General features: G+C 33.7%; 2 protein-coding genes and 1 pseudogene across 2 annotated transcripts; all 3 read left to right on the plus strand.

Annotated features, from left to right (window-relative positions):
• The first annotated feature begins 191 nt into the window (after positions 1 to 191).
• Positions 192 to 1,223, plus strand: LOC124106375 (olfactory receptor 5T2-like). Its single transcript, XM_046463982.1, has one exon. The coding sequence runs from the start codon at positions 279 to 281 to the stop codon at positions 1,221 to 1,223; it is 945 nt and encodes a 314-aa protein (XP_046319938.1). The 5' UTR covers positions 192 to 278.
• A 7,021-nt stretch (positions 1,224 to 8,244) lies between these two features.
• LOC124106376 (olfactory receptor 5T7-like) lies at positions 8,245 to 10,832 on the plus strand (annotated as a pseudogene).
• Positions 10,833 to 18,488: 7,656 nt separating this feature from the next.
• LOC124106380 (olfactory receptor 8K3-like) lies at positions 18,489 to 19,430 on the plus strand. Its single transcript, XM_046463987.1, has one exon. The coding sequence runs from the start codon at positions 18,489 to 18,491 to the stop codon at positions 19,428 to 19,430; it is 942 nt and encodes a 313-aa protein (XP_046319943.1).
• Positions 19,431 to 21,345: the final 1,915 nt, after the last annotated feature.

Here is a 21,345-nt window from a genome sequence, read left to right on the forward strand (position 1 = left end):
TACAATAACAATTTGTCCTGATCATTTAAAGAAACTGGCACAAGTTTGGTTACTTTGTTAACAACCATAACTTCCAAATTATTCCTCAGTGATGGAAATGATCAGTTGATTCACATTGTCTTTTGCTGCTGAGAAATTAGACACTGTAAAGAATATATTCATACACATCTATAGGCACAGTTCTTGTACCTTCCAGTCATGGTGCTGTTCATTCTTTCTTACTAAGGGTCCACTGTCACTCTATGATCATCTTCAAGTGTGTTCCATGAGATTTCAGCATGAAGAATGTCACTGAAGTAACTGTATTTGTGTTGAAGGGCTTCACTGACAATCCTGAATTGCAGATCTTCTTCTTCCTCCTGTTTCTAGGGGTTTACCTTTTTACTCTCATGGGAAATTTAGGACTGATTGTACTGGTCATTGGGGATTCCCAGCTACACAACCCAATGTACTATTTTCTGGGCGTATTGTCTTCACTAGATGCCTGCTATTCCTCTGTTATCACTCCAAATATGTTGGTAGACTTTTTGTCAAGGGAGAAAACCATTTCATTTGGTGCCTGTGCAGCCCAGATGTTTTTTGCTGTAACCTGTGGAACCACAGAGTGCTTTCTCTTGGCTGCCATGGCTTATGACCGCTATGTGGCAATCTACAACCCACTTCTGTATTCAGTGAGCATGTCACCAGTCTATGGCCTCATCTTGGCTTCCTGTGTTGGTGGAATTCTGCATGCTATAACACACACCACAGTCACTTTAAGCCTGTCCTTCTGTGGATCCAACATAATCAACCACAACTTCTGTGACATCCCTCCTCTCCTTGCAATTTCCTGTTCTGACACTCGCCCCAATCAGCTTCTGCTCTTCTACTTTGCTGGCTCTATTGAGATATGTACTATACTAACCATCCTGATCTCCTATGGTTTTATTCTGTTGGCTATTCTGAGGATACGTTCTGCTGAAGGGAAGCGGAAAGTCTTTTCCACCTGTGGCTCTCATCTAACTGCAGTGTCCATTTTTTATAGTACTGGTTTATTCATGTATGTAAGACCAACATCCAACTATGCTTTGGAGCATGACATGATAGTATCGATATTTTACACCATATTTATTTCCATGCTGAATTCCCTCATCTACAGTTTAAGGAACAAAGATATAAAAGCAGCAATGAAGAAAGTGTTTGGGAGTAATCAACTTATCAATAAAGTTTGTTTTGCTCAGTAGAAATTAATTGAACAAATTGCAAGTTTTACGTTTGACTGTATCATAAGAGTTCCTCAACGTGTTTGTTTCCTGGTATTGTTGTAATTTTCCTATTTGTAGAAGTTTGAAATACAAAATGTGGTCATTTTTTTCTTGTGTTGTAAATATGGAATCATTCATTTGATTTTCCTATATTCATGATTTAATATGTATACACATAAGTATGTACATCCTGTGATACTAAGTGAAATGTCCAAAATTACAAGGCAAACTTGAATTTATTTATGTAATTTTAATATTATTTATATTGTTTTCTGTCTAAATTCTAATGTATCAACTATATTAGATATATTCATGTATAATTTTGTCATGTCAACCAATTTGATCAATTACTATGTTAAAACAAAGAAAAGGTGACCATTTTCATAAGCCTAGGACCTTTTCCATGGAATCCTAGGTACCTGAATGCAGTTCAAAGCAATCTCCTCTACCCTTATCTCTATGCAACAATTTATTCAGCCTGTGGTTTACACACCAAAGATAACATGCTCACATTCCAGATGCACACCAATGGAATGATTGGTGAAGGTAAATTTCTTTTTTTGGGGGGAGAGGGTTGGGGACGGTACTGGGAATTGATCTCAGGGACACTTGACCACTGAGCCACATCCCAAGCCTTAATTTGTATTTTATTTAGAGACAGATCTCACTGAGTTGCTTAGTGCCTTGCTTTCGTTGAGGCTGGATTTGAAGTGGCAAACCTCATGCCTCAGCTTCCAGAGCTGCTGGGATTACAAGGGTGTGTGCTAAGGCACCCTGCTGAATTTCTTTTTTTTTTTTTTTTTAATTTTTGTCTTCCATAGCATAGACATGAAGCCATTCTTTAATGCCTCACAGACTATTGATGTAGGCATTAGCAGTTTTCAAAATTATACTTGAATAAAAGAATAATAAAAGAAAAGCACAATTCAGAGAGTAAGGTAGAAGAGTATGAAATATTTTGTTTTTGGCAGAACTGAGCATACATGTAACAAGAGGATTCCTAAAGATCTGGCCCTGTTTAGTTTCAGCTCTTTTCTCCTTGATTCCACCACTCTGAGAAGCTTTGGAAGATGCTGTGCCTCCTTTGTGCCCAGGTACAATAAAGAACATTCTAAGATCTATACTGTGCTCATCTTTAACCCTGCCTCCAACACATCAAGTTTTCATTACACAGATATGTCTCCATTAAAGTTGTTTCAGTGATATTTTTTCCTTTATCTCTTCATCTTCCTTTATGGTTCATAAACTATTTTGTAACCCCATTTCCTCTCTCTAGGCTTCCCCTTTTCCTTAATTTCAGTAGGACATTAAGCTTATTATAGAGAGTACAACTAAAATATATTTTCTTAAATGGGATTAATACATTTAAATAACACTGTATCAGACAATACGGAATATCTTACTTTTTACACATAAGTAAGTGTATCTCAATTATAATGATAATCCCCCAGATGACGATGAATATTTTATAAATATTGAATATTTATAAATTTATATCAGAGGAATTTACATGAAAATATATTTAAACACCTATGAAAATAGAAAATAAGAAAACCAACAGAAAGTTACCCAATGTTTTTCACTGGATGTATGAAGGGAGGATTGAGATTGGGATAAGATGACTGTGTTCACCCTGCTTGATCTGATTCTTGCCCATCCATCACTTATATGCGACATGGAGGTGAAGTCCCTATGCTAATTATAATACATGTAAATGGATTAAATTTTCCAATTAAAAGATGTAGAGTGTATAAATGCATTAAAAATCCAAGAAACTACTATGTGTTTCTTTCAAGGGGTTGATTTTATATCTAAGTAATGTTGCATGGATATTGAACAATAAAGTAAGATATCTCATGCAGATTAACTCCACAAGAGAAAAAAAGTAGCCATATTTATATCAGATAAAATGAAGTTAAAATAAGAAGCAACAAAAACACAAAAGGATAATTATAAAATGATAAATGGGTCAATTTAGCTAAAGGTAATAAAATTGCAAATATTTGTATGCAAAATCTAAGCACCCAAATACATAAATATTATATGAAGATTACAGTGTCTCTTTTTTCCTTTGGAGATAATGATACTATAATAAAATAATACTATGAGATTTTATTATTCCACTTTCAGCTATATATATATTAAACCGAGTGAAAATTAGTGAAGAAACAAGCTTTAAATTTCTCCTTACACAAAACAGACCCAATAGACATCTACAGAAAATTCCATCCAACCCTTAGATACTGCATATCTATGTCATCAGCACATTGCATACTCTGCAGAATGCATTACGTGACCAATCACAGACAAGTATGAACAAATGTTTTAATTTAAACCATATAATCTTTTTCAGCCTAATACAGGAAAACCAGAAATCACTAGAAAGAGATACTTTGGGCACTGTAAAATTACTTGAAAGTGGAATAATCTATCTTGGAAAAACTAATGAATCAATGGAGAACTCATGAACAAAACTTTCAATGTTTCATGAAATAAATTCAGAGGCAGATACAACATACAAAATACAAACAATGAGATATGGAAAATCAATGTGAAAGGGTAAGTTTATGCCAACCAATACCTACAACAACAACAACAAAAACAAAATAGAACTCAAACACCCTACCAGTATATCTCAAGAAATAAGAATAAGAGAGCCAAACCAAACCAAACAAACAAAGATTTTACAAGGAAAAAATGATGAAGAAGAGACTATAAATAAGTGGAACTGACACTAACACAAATGGAAACAATCAATAAAATGAAGAGCCATTTGTTTAAAAAGATCAGGAAAATTGATTCACTCATATTTAGAGGTGAAAAATGAAAAAAAGACATACTTAAATAAAAAGTGGATAAGTAGGGAGGAAGGATATAGCTTAGTAATTGAACATTTGCCTAGCAGGTGCAAGGTACTGGGTTCAAACCTAGTACTGAAGAAAAAAAAAATAATGGGAATTAATCTCACATGATACTTTAGAAATACAAAGACTCATCAGATATTTTTATGAACCTCTGTATCAGCAAGGTTGTTGATTTAGAAGAATAGGAAAAATTCCTGGATGCACATACCTGATCAAGAACTAACAATGAATCAGGAAGAAATAGAAAACTTGAGTAAATGAGTAAGAAGCAATAAGTTTGAGTAAGTAATGAAAAAACTCTCATCAAAGAGAAAACATTTCCCTTCTGGAATTTAAAGAGATAAAGGACATATAACACTAACTTTTCTTAATTTGTTCCAAGAAATAAAAGAGAAAAGAGTTTTTCCCTAACACATTCTATGAGGCCAACAATACCCTGACACCAAAACCTCACAAAGACATGACATAAAAAGTATTGGCCAATATCCTAGATCAAAAAAGGTAAAATAATCCTCGAAAAATTTCAGCCAATCAAATCCAACAGCATGTTATAAAGCTTTTTCAGTATTATCATATGAGATAATTCCCATGGATTCAAACATGTGTCAATATGTGGAATTCCATAACAATTGTAAACATTATCACAAGAATGAACATCAAAGACTCTCTCTCTCTCTCTCTCTCTCTCTATATATATATATATATATATATATATATATATATATATGCAGAAAATGTGTATCAAAAAATAAAATCACTGAACATGTAGGAATGTTAGGGAAGGCACCACAATATCATGAGGACCATATGTAACTAGCCAATTGCTAACATTATACTAAAAGGCAACAAGTTGAAACCTTCCTCTCCATGATCAAGAACAAGGGTGCCTACTTCTTTCATTTTTATTCACCAGTCAGAGCAGCCAAGCAAGAAAAAGCAAAAAGGACACCTGAATTGGAAAAGAAGCAGTGAAACTGTCACTGTCGAAAACATGATCTTATATGTAGATCTAAAAAATTGCAACAAATTACTCTTAGAACTAATAAAAATGCAGCAATATTATGGAATACAAAATAAAAATGAAATAAAAAGCCAGGAGTATTGCTTTATGACAAAATAAAATCATCTGAAATGGAAATGAAGACAAAAATACCATGCATAAAAGCTACAAATGTAAATGAAGATCTAGGAAAAAATTAACAAGCAAAGTGAAAAATCCTGAAAATGGACACTACATAATGTTAAAGAAATAAGTTGAAGTCACAGTAAAATGAAAAACAACAACAAAAAAAACATGTTTCCAGGCTGGAAAAAATAATAATCTTAAAATGTCCATGCTATTCTAAATGATCTACAGATTCAAGGTAATCTCTATGAAGATAGCATTGCACTAATTCACAGAACTAGAAAAAGTTGTCCAAGATTTATACAGAAACACACACACACACACACACAAACACACACACGCAAGCATGCACGCACCAATAGCCAAAGCCATCTTTACCAATAAAAACAAAGTGAAAGTCAGACACTGCCTTATTTTAATATATACTACAAAGCTACAGCAATCAGATCAGTTGCAGTTGGCTTGGAAACAGACCTTCAGACCAATGGGAAAAGAGAGAGAAACCCACGCATCTCAAGTCAGCTGAGGTTCAAGAAAAGTGCTAAGAACACACATTAGGGGGAAAAGGCAGTCTTTTCAAAAAAATGTGCTTGGAAAAGTGGATCTCTGCATTCAGAAGGACAACACTGGACCTCTATCTCTCATTAGTTACTAAAATCAAGTCTAAATGGATTATAAAAATTTAATGGAAGATCTGAAAACAAAAATCTACCAGAAAATTATGCAGAACATTGAAATGGGGAAGGATTTCATAAGAAGATCTCAAAAGCACAAAAGACAATTATAAGTAGACAAATAGGATTACTTCAAACCATAAAGTTTCTATAAAGTAAAGGAAATGCTAGTCAGAGAGAAGAGAAAACTTGTGGAGTGGAAGAAAACACATGTAATCTATGCATCCGACAATGGGTGAATGTTCAGACAATAAACAAAGTCATAAATCAATAGTTAAAACTTCCAAATAGCCCATATTAGAAATGCATAATAGATCAACTTTGACATTTTTGGAAAGAAAACATATAAATGGAGAATCGAAAAATTTTAAAAAATGTGCAGCATCACTCATCATTTGGGACATTCAAATCAAAACCATAATGAAATATCATCTCAAAAAAGTTAATGGGACTATTACCAAAAAAATGAAGCAAATAAATAAACAAGTATAAATAATAACAAGCTCAGGTAAATACATGAACAAAAGGGAAGACATGTACACTGTTGGTGGAATGCTAAGTCAGAACAAGCATTACAGTAAAATAAAATGTAGATCCTGCAACATTCTCCAGTCATTCCTCTTCTGATTATGTATACAAAGGACATGGAATCAGCATGTTGAAGGGATGTCTACATTTCAGTGTTCTTTGCACCACTGTTCACAATAGCCACAAGCGAGAAGCAACCTAAGTGCTCCCCCACTGATTCAGGTATACAGAGTTCATAGAGAAGTACACAATAATGTGATTTGCATAGAGAAAGCAATGAAATGCTTTAATTTGGAACCACATGGGAGGAACAGGAGATCATTGTGCTATTTGAAACAACATATAAATATATATTTATAAATGTTTAACTAGACTTAAATATGACCTAATGAATACCTACATAGAAGCACTGCATGTTACCAACTTAATATGAATAATTTATGTTTTAATGTATCTGATGAAAATGAATTGATTAACATAACTAAAAGAAGTTCTTAAAATAAGGTACTCCTATAAAAAATAAAAAGGGGGCAATGGAACACAATCAGCAAACTAGAAACAAAGATATGCACATATGGCCACTGTTACTCAACAATGGGTTTAAATAAACTAAACTGGATAAAGATAGTATTGTCAACAAATGGTTTTAGTAAATTTAAATATGCACATGCAAAAGAATATAATCAGAATCTCCAACTATATCATGTAGTGTATCAACTTAAAATGGATTAAGATTTAAATACGTCCTAAAAGAAAAATTCTTAACAGAAAAGCTACAGGACTATGGGATTGGTCATAATTTCTTGGTATCCAGATCAAAGCCAAGTACCATCACTCCCCCCCCCAAAAAAAAGAGAGAGAGAGAGAGAAAAGTGAGACTATGCAATTAAAAACCTTCTGCCATGCAAAGGAGCTATCAACAGAGTGAAAAAGCAACTGTACAAAATTGGATAAAATATTCACAAACCACACTCTAATATGAAGTGAATATTAAAAACAAAATGAAAGCCTGGAATATGGCTCAGTGGTAGAGGGGTTCAATCTCCAGCACCAATACATATATGAATAAGCAGGAATTCCTAAAATATAACAAAATCAGCTATTTATAAATAATCAAGGAACTGATTATATGTAAAGAAGAAAATGGCAAAAAAGTATGCAGAGAAGTTGTTCAACACCACCAATAATTAGGGAAATGCAAATCTGAAATATTAAAAACAGAACTGAGAACACTATATATTCAATAAATAGCATCATCTTGGGCCTCATCCAAAATGATTTACTTTTTGTTTTGAAGCAAATCATTAAACTGCTCTGTGGAAACAGAAGATAATTTAGGCTTATTCCCTTTGAGACATCTGTTGTAGGCTTCATCAACAGTTCTTTCAGTGGATGCAAACAGTTTAAATTAGGCATACTTACATTGCACTCAAAATTCTATTTGCTGATCCATTGGTAAGAGAAAATTTCAGATATTTGAAGCATATTTGGGGAACTAGAACCTATGCTATTGACTATAAATTTATTAATTGGTAGTAGATATTTTAGCTACCAAAGAATAAGTAATAAGTAGTTCTTTCCTTTTGCAGGTGTGGATTACTTATATTAAGATCTGATTTAGTCAGAGTTTTTCTACCTAGAAATTTAAACCCAAACTACTGGAAAAAGAAGAAAGGTGGAAAATACTGAATTTATGTTTACTACATTAAAAAGTGTGCTCTTTATTGAATGTGAGTTTTCATGATGATGGTGGAGGAAAATAGTTCAAAGTTAAAACAATCATGAATCTATCAACAGAGGGTAAGAAAATGGGGCATTTTCCACTCTGTGGGGTCTTCTATGTTGGTATAGTTGGAAAAGAACAGTAATTTGGTAAGAGCCACATACCTGCTACAAAATTTTGTAGTCTCTTCAGATGGCTTCATATTTCATAGCATTTCTTTTAGGTTTGATGGTTTAAAAAATCCTAAAACATAAAATTGAGACTTTAATTTCCTGATTCTGGGTGTTGCTTGGGACAAAGTCCAGTGGCACAATGAAGCCAAGATATTAAAGGAGACAGGAAAACAGCAGCAAGTGAATCCACCCTGGAGGGAGATCTGACAATGAATCTTGTTTCTGACAGTTATTATCTGTGAAAGTCACAAAAGGTGAGATAGCATAATATGCATAAAGTAACATTTTTTTACCAAAAATTCAATAAATGCATGTTATAATTTCTCTCTTCTTTTGCAGACTTAGTATTAGTAGATGAAGCCTAATATAATTGGTATTTTCTATCATCAATTGAGATAGGATTTGTCAAAGTAGATATAGATTAAATTTATAACTTCATCTTATACTATCTTCAAGAATCATAGTTAGTCTCTCTCTCAGTAAGTGATTCCTTTGAACTTGTGTTAACATTGATATATTGGAATAATATAATTTTCTTTTTTTTACCAAATCACTGTCTTTTTCAAATTGCAAATGCTGTCTATAGAAGCATTTAGCTAAAAACATACAATTTCCTCGAAGCAAAAGTAAGTCCCTTTAACATAGAAAATGGAAACGTACTTTTCAAGAGTGCATGAGGTTTTTTTTTTCCAGAAATAAGTCAACTCACAAGGCTTTTTATTCTCTAAGGAATAATTCAGGGATATAAAGTGCAGATACAGGAAAAATATAATAACCTTATGTGATTAAATGCATTTAATCCCCAGAGAATTGTTGTAAATGCACACTAATTCACCACATTCTTGAAACAAAGTTGTCTGTCCCTGAATATTTACTGCAATCTGGTAAAATAAATATTAGTGTGCAGATTCTTCAAATGAGTGTCTTTTGGGAAATAATTGAATGCAATTATTGAAAGATGTAGAATTTTGATTCTATTTCAATGAAGAGAGGCTCTGACATAACAAGTCAAGTATGCAAGTATCAAATATATATAATATATATCTTCAAATACATATTTATCAAATATATAAAATATATTTCAAATATGTACTTATCTAATATACATTATCAAAAAATTTACTAAATATATATATTTTATATATGCATACTTGAGATGTCATATCAGAGGAAAACATTGGAATATAATCAGAATTCTTCATGTTTCAACACACATACACACACACGTTGTAGCTAAACTCTTTTTGCTTTAAGGTGATTTTATATGAAAGGAGCTAATGGAACTCAGTGATACAAAAAACATTTGACCTCATCATTTAAGGGAAATGGCACATGTTGGGTTACTTTGTTAACACTCATAACTTCCTAATGATTCTTCAGTGATTGAAATGATCAGTGGATTCACATTGTCTTTTGATCTGCTGCTTGAAAATTATACACTGTAAAAAGTGTTTCATGTTTCTTACAGTCATGGTGCTGTTCATTCTTTCCTAGTATCATCAGCTGTCATTTTATGATCATCTTCAAGTGTGTTCCATGAGATTTCAGCATAAAGAATGTCACTGAAGTAACTGTATTTGTGTTGAAGGGCTTCACTGACAATCCTGAACTGCAGATCTTCTTCTTCCTCCTGTTTCTACCAATTTACCTTTTTACTCTCATGGGAAATTTAGGACTGATTATATTGGTCATTGGGGATTCCCGGCTGCACAACCCAATGTACTATTTTCTGAGTGTACTGTCTTTAATAGATGCCTGCTATTCCTCTGTTATCACTCCAAATATGTTGGTAAACCTTTTGTCAAGGGAGAAAACCATTTCATTTGGTCCCTGTGCAGCCCAGATGTTTTTTGCAGTAACCTGTGGAACCACAGAGTGCTTTCTCTTGGCTGCCATGGCTTATGACCGCTATGTGGCCATCTACAACCCACTTCTGTATTCAGTGAGCATGTCACCCAGGGTCTATGTGCCACTCATCGTGGCTTCGTTTGTTAGTGGAATTCTGCATGCTATAACACACACCACAGCCACTTTCAGCCTGTCCTTCTGTGGATCCAACATAATCAACCACATCTTCTGTGACATCCCTCCTCTCCTTGCAATTTCCTGTTCTGACACTCACCCCAACCAGCTATTGCTCTTCTACTTTGCTGGCTCTATTGAGATATGTACTATACTAATTGTCCTGATCTCTTATGGTTTCATTCTGTTGGCTATTCTGAGGATATGTTCTGCTGAAGGGAAGCAGAAAGTCTTTTCTACATGTGGCTCTCACTTAACTGCAGTGTCTATTTTTCATGGTACTGTTCTATTTATGTATGTGAGACCAACATCCAACTATGCTTTGGAACATGACATGACAGTGTCTATATTTTACTCCATTGTTATTCCCATGCTGAATCCCATCATTTATAGTTTGAGGAACAAAGATGTAAAAGAGGCAATGAAGAGAGTTTTGGGGAATAATTGGTTAGTCAATACAATCTATTTTTCACGGTAGATATTCATTGAACAAATTGAGAGTAATGTTTGACAGTATTATGAGAGTATGCAAAAAAAAATCTGTTTTCTTTTTTTAGTGTATTATCTTTCTTGTGATTATATGCTCAGTCCTCTCTTGTGTTGTTTTAACTGTAGAAATCCTGCATCATCTATTTACAATGATCTTACTTCTCTATGTATATGCATATACATAATTCTATATAAGTGTACAAAATCCAACACAAACTTGCATATATTTACATATTATTTAATATTCTATTTATTTGTATTGGTCTCTCTCTAAATTATATTTTAGTTGCAACTATATTTTTTTATATAAATAGCATCTCACCAACTTGATCAAGCCCCATGCTAATGCAAAAAGAACACACACAAAATGCCACAGAAAGTTTGGAAACTTTCCAGGATGCCATAAGTAACTGAATCCAGTTCAAAGCAATCTACTGCATTCTTATGTCTATGAACAATCTACCCAGGTTGTTGTTCAGATACTACAGATAGCATGCTTAAGTTCCAGGGTCTGATCACTGACCTAATTCATGAAGATGAAATTTTTCCTCTTTTATTCTGTCTTCCAATATCATAGGCCTAATCTCATCTTTAAATTCCTCACAGATATTGATACTAGACTATTGATATTTTCAGCATTTTTCAAGATTAAACTTAAATACAAGTTATACAAAACAAAATTTGTCAAGATTTAATGTACAACTGGATGACAGCTTTTGCTCTTGCCAGAACTGAGCACACAGGGGTCATTATGAGATTGCCTACAGGCCTGGTCTCTACTCGGCTTTGGCTTTGTTCTTGATGGCACCACTCTGTGAAGCTCTTGAAGATGGCACCCCTCCTAATCACCCAGGTTCAGAAATGAACATTCCAGCATCTCTAATGTGCTCACCTTTAACCCTGCTTCCAACACATCAAATTTTCACTGTACAGATATGTCCTCTTAAATTTCAGTTCAGTGGTATGTTTTCCTTTCTTTCTTTATCTTCCTTTATTGTTTTTTGAATTATTTTGTAAACTCATTTTCTCCCTCCAGAGTCCCCTTTGTTCATTAATTGTAGCAAGATATTATGTTTATAACATAGAATGCAACCTTAATGTGTGTCCCTAAAATGGAATTAAATTTTAAATAACAGTGTAAGAGACAAATACAGAGTACCTCCTACCACATTGTAGTCTTCCACAATACCTTAAAGGCTACCTTCCCTTGGATTATGCTCTCATGTGACATTACATGATTACTCCCTTCAAGTATTAAAACTAAGTCCTGATGATTGGCATTTAATATTTGTGTATTTCCAGTTGATGAAAAGCAGGACTGAACTTGTAGATGTGTGTGTGTATTTGTGTCTCTCTGTGTGTGTGCTCATGTATTATTAAGCATGCAGGAATTCTTTAAGCACAGTTTAAACCTACCAAGAACTTTATGCATGTACATTTTCAACTTTGCATCTACCTCATAGTAATCACAACAATAGTGAAAATATGCCAAGTAGTTTTAAAAATAGCTACAATATACATCTGATGAATTAATGACTGTTAACCCTTAGGACATTGGGATAACACACTCATACCAAAGAAAGTAACAAAGAAAGAAACCTCTTAGGATTAAAAATGGCTTGAAAAAAATCAAATATAAAGTCATTTTAACCATTCTAAATGCCCTAAATTGACAAAAATTTAAAAGTTATTTTACATAGGTGTTGAGAAGATGAAGTTAAAAAACAAACAAACAAGTCTTACCTGTGCTGTGAATATAATAACAGGGGTTGTGGGAAAATATTACATTTCTAATAAATTTTTGTGTTCAGCATAATCACAGGAGAATCTCTAGCACAATGAAGTAACATAGAATAGTGCAAAATAACCATGTGAGGAAGGAAATTTGCAGAATAAGACATTCAGTAATATGTCAAAAATATTTACTTAAATCCTCTGTAAATTTATAGCATATCTGCTGAAGAGTAAGTACATTTCTATTTAACCAATGACAAAGTGTGGACAGTGTTCACACGTGGGAAAGGAGAAAACTGGGTGGGATTTGAACCAGAAGTCACAAAAGGAGAAACAGATACACACTGAACTCCAATTTTGTAAAATATGATATTTATGTGTAAAATAAGATTAACATTAATATGTAAAGGAAATCACACTTTTATTTAATATCTATTAGGAAAAACAAGTACATTAAATTATAGGAAAAAGTATACTTTTATTGTGCCTGAAGCGGTGGCACATGCCTGTAATTCCAGCGGCTCCAGAGGCTAAGGGAGGAGGATCTGGAGTTCAAAGCCAGCTTCAGCAACTTAGCAAGGCACTTAGGAACTCAGCAAGACCCATAAAAATGGGCTGGGGATGTGACTCAGTGGTTAAACATCTCTAGGTTCAATTCTCTGCTTAAAAAAAAATGTATACTTTTATCTTTAATATGTAAATAGTTACCAGAACTCTTAAGTATAATCCCTTTAGTATAATCTCTTTAGTTTATTAATTTAAAAAAATAATAATTTGAAACACAAATTAATGTAAGCCCACCACGTGGGAAACCTCTATAAACCCATGACTATCATGACTAATGAAAATGCAATTATTTATTGCATGTAAAAATATATAATTTATTATCCAGAATGCATGTATATTACATAGACAAATTATAAAAGTAGGCACTACTCATATAGGATGAAAATTATATCTAAACTCATTTAAAGATTCTTTATTGAAATGAAATTCACATGCCATGAGGTGAATTATTTTAAATTAAAAGGAATGATTGTCAATTATATTTGTAATGCTTTATAACCAATCAACTTTAGAGCTGTCATTTCCTCCAGTGAAAGTTAACTTCTCCTCATCCTTACTCGGCTCTCAGCCCTTCTAATGTGTTATCCTTTATTTTTCCTTTCTGTATAATTCAAAAAGAATTCATAATAGAGGTGATCTTTGTTCCTTAACTGCTTTGAATTAGTATATAGATTCAGATCTGTTATCATTTGTATTAGTACTTCATTATTCTTTTTAAATATTCATTGCATAATATTAAACATGAGAGCTGCAGTTTTAATAATTTCAAATATATAAAGCTGAACTGTTAACTGTAACTCAATGTTTCACAGCAGATCTCTAGAACACATTTTGTTTCAGTAATTGAGTCTTCACATCTATTAGCAACTCCTCATTTTCCCAATGCCCAACCCTTGGAAACTACACTCTATATTCTGATTTCATAATAAGCGAAAATTATGAATTATTTGTCTGTGACTACTTTATTCAGCATAATGTTCTCCCAGTTTTCTGTGATATCACATATTAGAGGACATATTTTTAATACCTTTATTTTGTTTATTTATCTTTTTTTTTTCAAATGTGGTGCTGAAGATTGAACCCAGGGCCGTATACAAGCCAGGCAAGTGCTTTACTACTGAGGCACAATGCCAACCCTTTGTTTCTTTTGGGGGGGTTACTGGGGATTGAACCCAGAGGTTCTCTACTTATCAGCTACATTCCCCAAACTTTTTTTTTTCTTTTTTCTTTTTTTAATAGAGTCTTGCTTAGTTGCTGGAGCTGGCCTTGAACTTTCAATCCTCTGGCCTAAGCCTTCTGTGTCACTGGGATTACAGACATGCACCATCATACTCAGCAGAGTATATCATTATTAAGTCTTATTAATATTCCATGTTACCTGAACAGACACTTCTCAGAGGAGGACATACAATCAATCAACAAGTACATGAAAAAATGCTCACCATCTCTAGCAGTCAGAGAAATGCAAATCAAAACCACCCTAAGATACCATCTCACTCCAGTAAGATTGGCAGCCATTATGAAGTCAAACAACAACAAGTGCTGGCGAGGATGTGGGGAAAAGGGTACACTTGTACATTGCTGGTGGGACTGCAAATTGGTGGGGCCAATTTGGAAAGCAGTATGGAGATTCCTAGGAAAGCTGGGAATGGAACCAGCATTTGACCCAGGTATTCCCCTTCTCAGTCTATTCCCTAAAGACCTAAAAAGAGTATACTATAGGGACACTGCTACATTGATGTTCATAGCAGCACAATTCACAATAGCTAGACTGTGGAACCAACCTAGATGCCCTTCAATAGGTGAATGGATAAAAAAAATGTGGCATTTATACACAATGGAATATTACTCTGCATTAAAAAATGACAAAATCATGGAATTTGCAGGGAAATGGATGGCATTAGAGCAGATTATGCTAAGTGAAGCTAGCCAATCCCTAAAAAACAAATGCCAAATGTCTTCTTTGATATAAGGAGAGCAACTAAGAACAGAGTATGGAGGAAGAGCATGAGAAGAAGATTAACATTAAACAGGGACGAGAGGTGGGAGGGAAAGGGAGAGAGAAGGGAAATTGCATGGAAATGGAAGGAGACCCTCATGGTTATACAAAATTACATACAAGAGGAAGTGAGGGGAAAGGGAAAAAAAACAAGTGGGAGAAATGAATTACAGTAGATGGGGTAGAGAGAGAAGATGGGAGGGGAGGGGAGGGGAGGGGGGATAGTAAAGGATAGGAAAGGCAGCAGAATACAACAGACACTAGTAGGGCAATATGTAAAACAGTGGGTGTGTAACCGATGTGATTCTGCAGTCTGTATACGGGGTAAAAATGGGAGTTCATAACCCACTTGAATCAAAGTGTGAAATATGATATGTCAAGAACTATGTAATGTTTTGAACAACCAACAATAAAAATTAAAAATAAATAAATAAATAAATAAAATATTTGTTGTTGTATATATACATTTTATTCATCCATTCAACCATGAACATATATTTATGTTGCTTCCCCTTTGGCTATTTCTATTTATGCTTTAAAGAAAATGAGGACACTATTATCTCCTTGAGTCCTAACTCCAGTTATTTTGAACACAATCTGTAAATTGGTTGGCTGGCTCATATTGTACTATCAGTAAGTAAATGAATCCACAGTTGGACAGAAATTGTCCCTGATAATTAGTGGATGAATTCCAGGCCTTTGTTTAAACTCTCAGATGCTTTAGGGATAATCTATTACTTGCTTGACTTCTCCTTGGGGAGAATCTCAATATGTGAAAAAAATCTATAAAACGTCCTCACAAATGCCATGGTAAGAAAACATGGGGGAATCAAGAGAGCCGTTACATTACAGGTAAAAAAGACTGAAGATTTCATGTAGTGTCATAAGTGAATAGTATCTATAGAAATGGCCACAATATTCCCTGGCTTTGCAATCTAATCACAGTGGTTATCCATCCATTGCAATGCCTTAAATGCAATGAAATCTCATTTTTTTCCTTCATATTATTTTTTTTAATATTGAATATTTTTAAATAGTTGGAGTATCTTTGAAACAGATGGTGTGAGGTTGAAAAATACTTGAAACTAAATACATACACATATATAATAAAATATTATATATACACATATGTATACATTGATGTGTGTATGTGTGTATGTGTATGTTTGTATTTGTGTGTGTGTGCATATGACAGAAGTTCAAAGAAGAAAGGGGAGATGAGAAGATGTGAATCACAAAATAACTTTTTTTTTTTTTTGTAAAAGGTAGAATTTGAATTTCTTGGTGCTGGTAACTGAATCTGAGGCCCTATTTATACTGGGTAAGTACTGTACCACTGAGTGACAATTCCAACACAAAAGGCTGAATTTGAAACTGCCAACATTCAGGCTTTCATTTTGAAGTTTTTCCAGATACTTATGTACTCACTCTAGGCTTTTCTTTGCCACCCTTTCAAAAGTAATTTAAAATTTAATGATTATGTAAATTACATATAAATGTGATTCATTTTTGATCTCTTAATAAGGAAATGGGAGTTTCCACTTTATATTGAGAGATGAAAAGCCTGTCTTGAAGATTAAGGAGACTTTTAAGTCCCCAGTTCTACACTGATGGTAAAATATTCTTTATTTTGGATTAATATCTGATTCAGTTTTTCATGGTATATAGGGTTAAAAATGAAATTCTAGGATTCAGTAAAGAAAGCACACTATGAAAAAGCAGATTGTTTTGTAGACCTGTAATTCCAGCAGCTCGGGCAGATGAGGAAGGAGTATAGCAACAACCTCGTGAGGCTGTATACAACCTAGTGAGACCCTGTCTCAAAATGAAATATAAAGACAGAATGCACCGGTTTGTTCTAATTTGATCAGACTACCTCATACCCACCCCACGGTTTTGCATGTATTATATATCAGATTTGTTGCATATAAGCAAGTATATCTCAATAATACTGACTGTGTACCCAGGGGAAGATTAATATTTTAAGTGATTTTGAATCATGATACCTTAAATTAAAATGTTATTAAAAATTTAAAAAATATAGATGGTAGGTCATCCAAAACCATAGCTTAGTTGATCCAATTTAAGTCATCAAGTTTGGGGCATTTGCAGAAATCAGGACAAATTACAAGGATACATCCTACCTTGACCTGTTCCTTACCTATTCATCTTCTTAGTCTGTCAAGTGAAGTTCTGAGCAGTGTCCATGTACATCTGCAAGGAAAACCTTTTCAGGTAGGTTGCTGTTGCCACATAAGAAACAAAACAGTAATATCTTGAATGTAAATCTGAGAGCTACTAACGGGAAGTATGTGCACATTGAACAATTTAATTACCTTCTGAACAAATTTGGAAGGATAAACTGGTTTTGCATCTGAGAATAAAGGGTTTAGATTAAATTATTGGCATGGAATTATACACGAGAATTTAACATGCAAATGACAATATCAACACATGTGCACTTTCTTCTGGTTTGTTTCTTCAAATAAGAACAATTACCATGATCTTTTATAGTTTTCTATTCATAAATTCCAAGTGTGCTAATACTTTCAGCTATACCTGTGAAAATTTGGATTTCAGAGGACTATGTATTAACTATGCCTTAGTACCCCATTCCACTTAGGGTTCTTAGGATCTTTCTCTTTTCTTAACAGTAGTGTTAGTTGTATATTAGCCCAAGAGTTTTGTATGCAATTGAAAACCGGTTATTAGAAATTTTATTTGGTTATTAGAAATTTATATATAATTTACATAAATACAATGTCAGTTTATTAAATGTAATTAGCAAATATCAATATGTCATTGCAATTATATATAATATCAAAGAATAATACAATTATATATTTATTCAACAAAAATAATTTTTAGAATGTTTAAACTTTGGTCATTTTTGCCTCATAATTCTGTATAAGTTCTTCAATATCTCTGTTTATTCATTTATTTACACATCTATCATTATCTATTTATCTGTCTAGATTTCTCAACTTTGGTACAATTTGTTGGTGTGAATATTGTTTGGGACAAGATATTCTGCATCATATATGATCTTTACCATTAAATGCCAGTAGCAGTTCATCTCCTAGTTGTGAAAATCAAAATATCTCCAGACATTGCACAAAGTTCATTGGTGAGGCAAATCATCCTAGATCAGAACAAATTTATATCAGTCTCAATTTCTTTATATTTTTATTTGTAAAGATGTTTGTTTTTTAATATTACAACACCAAAACTAAGGATTTATCTTATCTGTAGTAGATTTGAAGTATTAAACTCCATATGATAAAATTTGTAATCTACTGACATTGCTACTCTGTGTTTCCAATATAGATTTTCTAATAAAACTGAATGGAAAAACCCAACCTCACAGCTGTGCATGAATTCATTCTGAAGGGCATCACCTCACGCCCTGATCTGCAGGCTCCACTGTTTGGGCTGTTCCTCATCATCTACATGAGCATGCTGATGGGCAACTTGGGCATGATCATCCTCACCAAGGTGGACTACAGCTTGCAAACACCCATGTACTTTTTCCTGAGGCACCTGTCTATTACAGATCTTGGTTATTCTACAGTTGTGGGCCCAAAAATGTTAGTAAATTTTGTTGTGGATCAAAATACAATTTCCTATCACTTTTGTGCTACACAATTAGCTTTCTTTCTTGTGTTTATTATTACTGAACTTTTTATTCTGTCTGCCATGTCCTATGATCACTATGTGGCCATCTGTAAACCTCTCTTCTACACTGTCATCATGTCACAGAGGGTATGTCATATATTAGTGGCAATTCCATATCTCTACTGCACATTTGTGTCTCTTCTAGTCACCATAAAGATTTTTACATTATCCTTCTGTGGCTACAATGTCATCAGTCACTTCTACTGTGACAGTCTCCCTTTAATAGCTTTGCTCTGCTCAAATACATATGAAATTGAAGTGATAATTCTGATCTTAGCAGCTTTTAATTTGATTTCCTCTCTTCTGGTCATCATTGTGTCCTATGTGCTCATCCTCAAAGCCATTCTCAAGATGAAATCTGCTGAGGGCAGGCGTAAGGCTTTCTCCACCTGTGGATCCCACCTGACATCAGTCACAGTGTTCTACGGGACTTTGATATTCATGTATGTGCAGCCCAAGTCCAGTCACTCTTTTGATACTGATAAAGTGGCTTCCATATTTTACACTATGGTCATCCCTATGTTGAATCCTTTGATCTACAGCCTGAGGAACAAAGATGTAAAGTGTGCCCTAAAGAGGACCTGGAATAAGATACGCAACACAATTTCTTGAATGTTATGTATTCTATGAACCATAAATCAGGTTTGGTTATGAACCTGTTCTGTTTCCCTCTAAAACACTCAGCAGAACTGGGCTTGACATATCTTCAAAGATTGGCCTACCCATTGCTGAATACTGTAAATATTTAATTGAACAAAATACTGAATGATTTTGTCTTTTTTGAAGGGGAGAGATGAATTATAGTATAAAAATTAAGGAAATTCTGAATAAAAGGGCTTAGGGTCTATAGTCTTTAAGTTGTATAGAGTAGGAGAATGAGAATAAGTAATATGCATAGAAAAGGAGTTGTTGTGGCTCTGAAATCTTAATTATGTATCATATTTTCCATTCACATGCTTGTTTTTGTATGTGTTGTTCTTTGATTTACAAGTAATTGCTCTGCTTTAGGCATATTTCTTTGGCTTATGCATCACAATGATTTGAAGGATTCAGTCATAAGAAAATACCTTAGTACCCCATTCCACTTAGGGTTCTTAGGATCTTCCTCTTTCCTTAACAGTAGTGTTAGTTGTGTATTAGCCCAAGACATCCTATTAACATATTTGGCTATTTAGCCCTACAGATTCAGTACTGTATATAATATTATCTGTATATTGGAATGACTGCACCAATTAAAGCAAAACTCTTAAATTCTGTCCTTGAAAATTCTGAGTTTTGCTCCTACTTTCCCTTCCCTGGCTCCATCTTGATTCATTAGTGCTTGTGTCTAATGGATATTTATTCTATTCAACTTAATGTAAGAATACTTACTTAATGTAAGAATAATTCTGTTTGAAAATCATAATCTATTTATTATTGCATTCTTACCTAAGGGACCTTTCTCTTATGGAATAGGCTTATTGTTCGTTCTCTCTCTCTCTCTCTCCCCTTGCCCTCCCCATTTCTGATGACTTTCCTTAGGTTTGGTACATGACAGTGTACTATCTTTTGGCTTACCTCCATACTTTCATAATCCCAGTTGGTGGAAGCAAAGAAAGATAATCCCACAATTTGAACCATATTATAGAGAACCATATTATTATGAACCATAATAGAGAGTAACATGTTTTATATCTCTCCCTATATATAATTGTCATCTCTTCTGGACACACTTTGTCTGTAACCCTAACTAACATTATCCAACTTTTTAATTATATTTTTATTATTTCACATTTGTAGCATTTGGTATGTTTTATGCATTTCTAAAAGAGTTTATACAGTTTATTATATTATATAATAAAATTTCAGCAACTGATTTATATATGCAAGAATTTTATGTATTTATTTATATACATACATACATACATACATATATATTTGATATTGGAGATTGAATCCAGTGATGCTTAAAAACTGAGCCATATCCCCCAGTACTTATTTTCCATTTTATTTTGACACAGGATCTTGCTAAATTGCTGAAGCTGTCTTTGAACTTGCAGTCCTCCTTCTTCAGCCTCCTGAGCTGCTAGGATTATAGGCGTGCACCACCATGCCTTGCTAAGAAAATGTTTTATTTCCCCCAAAAAACATATGTTCAACAGAAATAAGTGAAATATTTTTAATTAGTAGTTTCTGAGTACAAATTCTGGAAATGTCTAAATTAATATAATTTTAAATCCTCTATGTTCCCCCAAATTAATACCAGTGAATGATTATAACTTTTTAAGAATAAAAGTAATTTTGCCTGGTGTGGCACATGCCTATAATTCTAGCAGCTTGGGAGGCTAAGACAGAAAGATTGAGAGTTCAAAGTCAGTCTCAGTAATTTAGCAAAACCCTAAGCAACTCAACAAGACCCTGTCAAAAGTTCCGGCATGTGGCTCAGTGGTTAAATGCTCCTAGGTTCAATCGTCAGTACCAAAAAAGAGAAACAAAAGTAATTCTAATGTTTAAATTTCAAACACCAAACTGTGAATAAATGTTGCCT

Source organism: Marmota monax, unplaced genomic scaffold (genome assembly GCF_021218885.2).
Source record: "Marmota monax isolate L192 unplaced genomic scaffold, Marmota_monax_Labrador192_F-V1.1 WCK01_AAM20220418_F8-fsc00865, whole genome shotgun sequence".
NCBI classification, from domain to species: Eukaryota; Metazoa; Chordata; class Mammalia; order Rodentia; family Sciuridae; genus Marmota; species Marmota monax.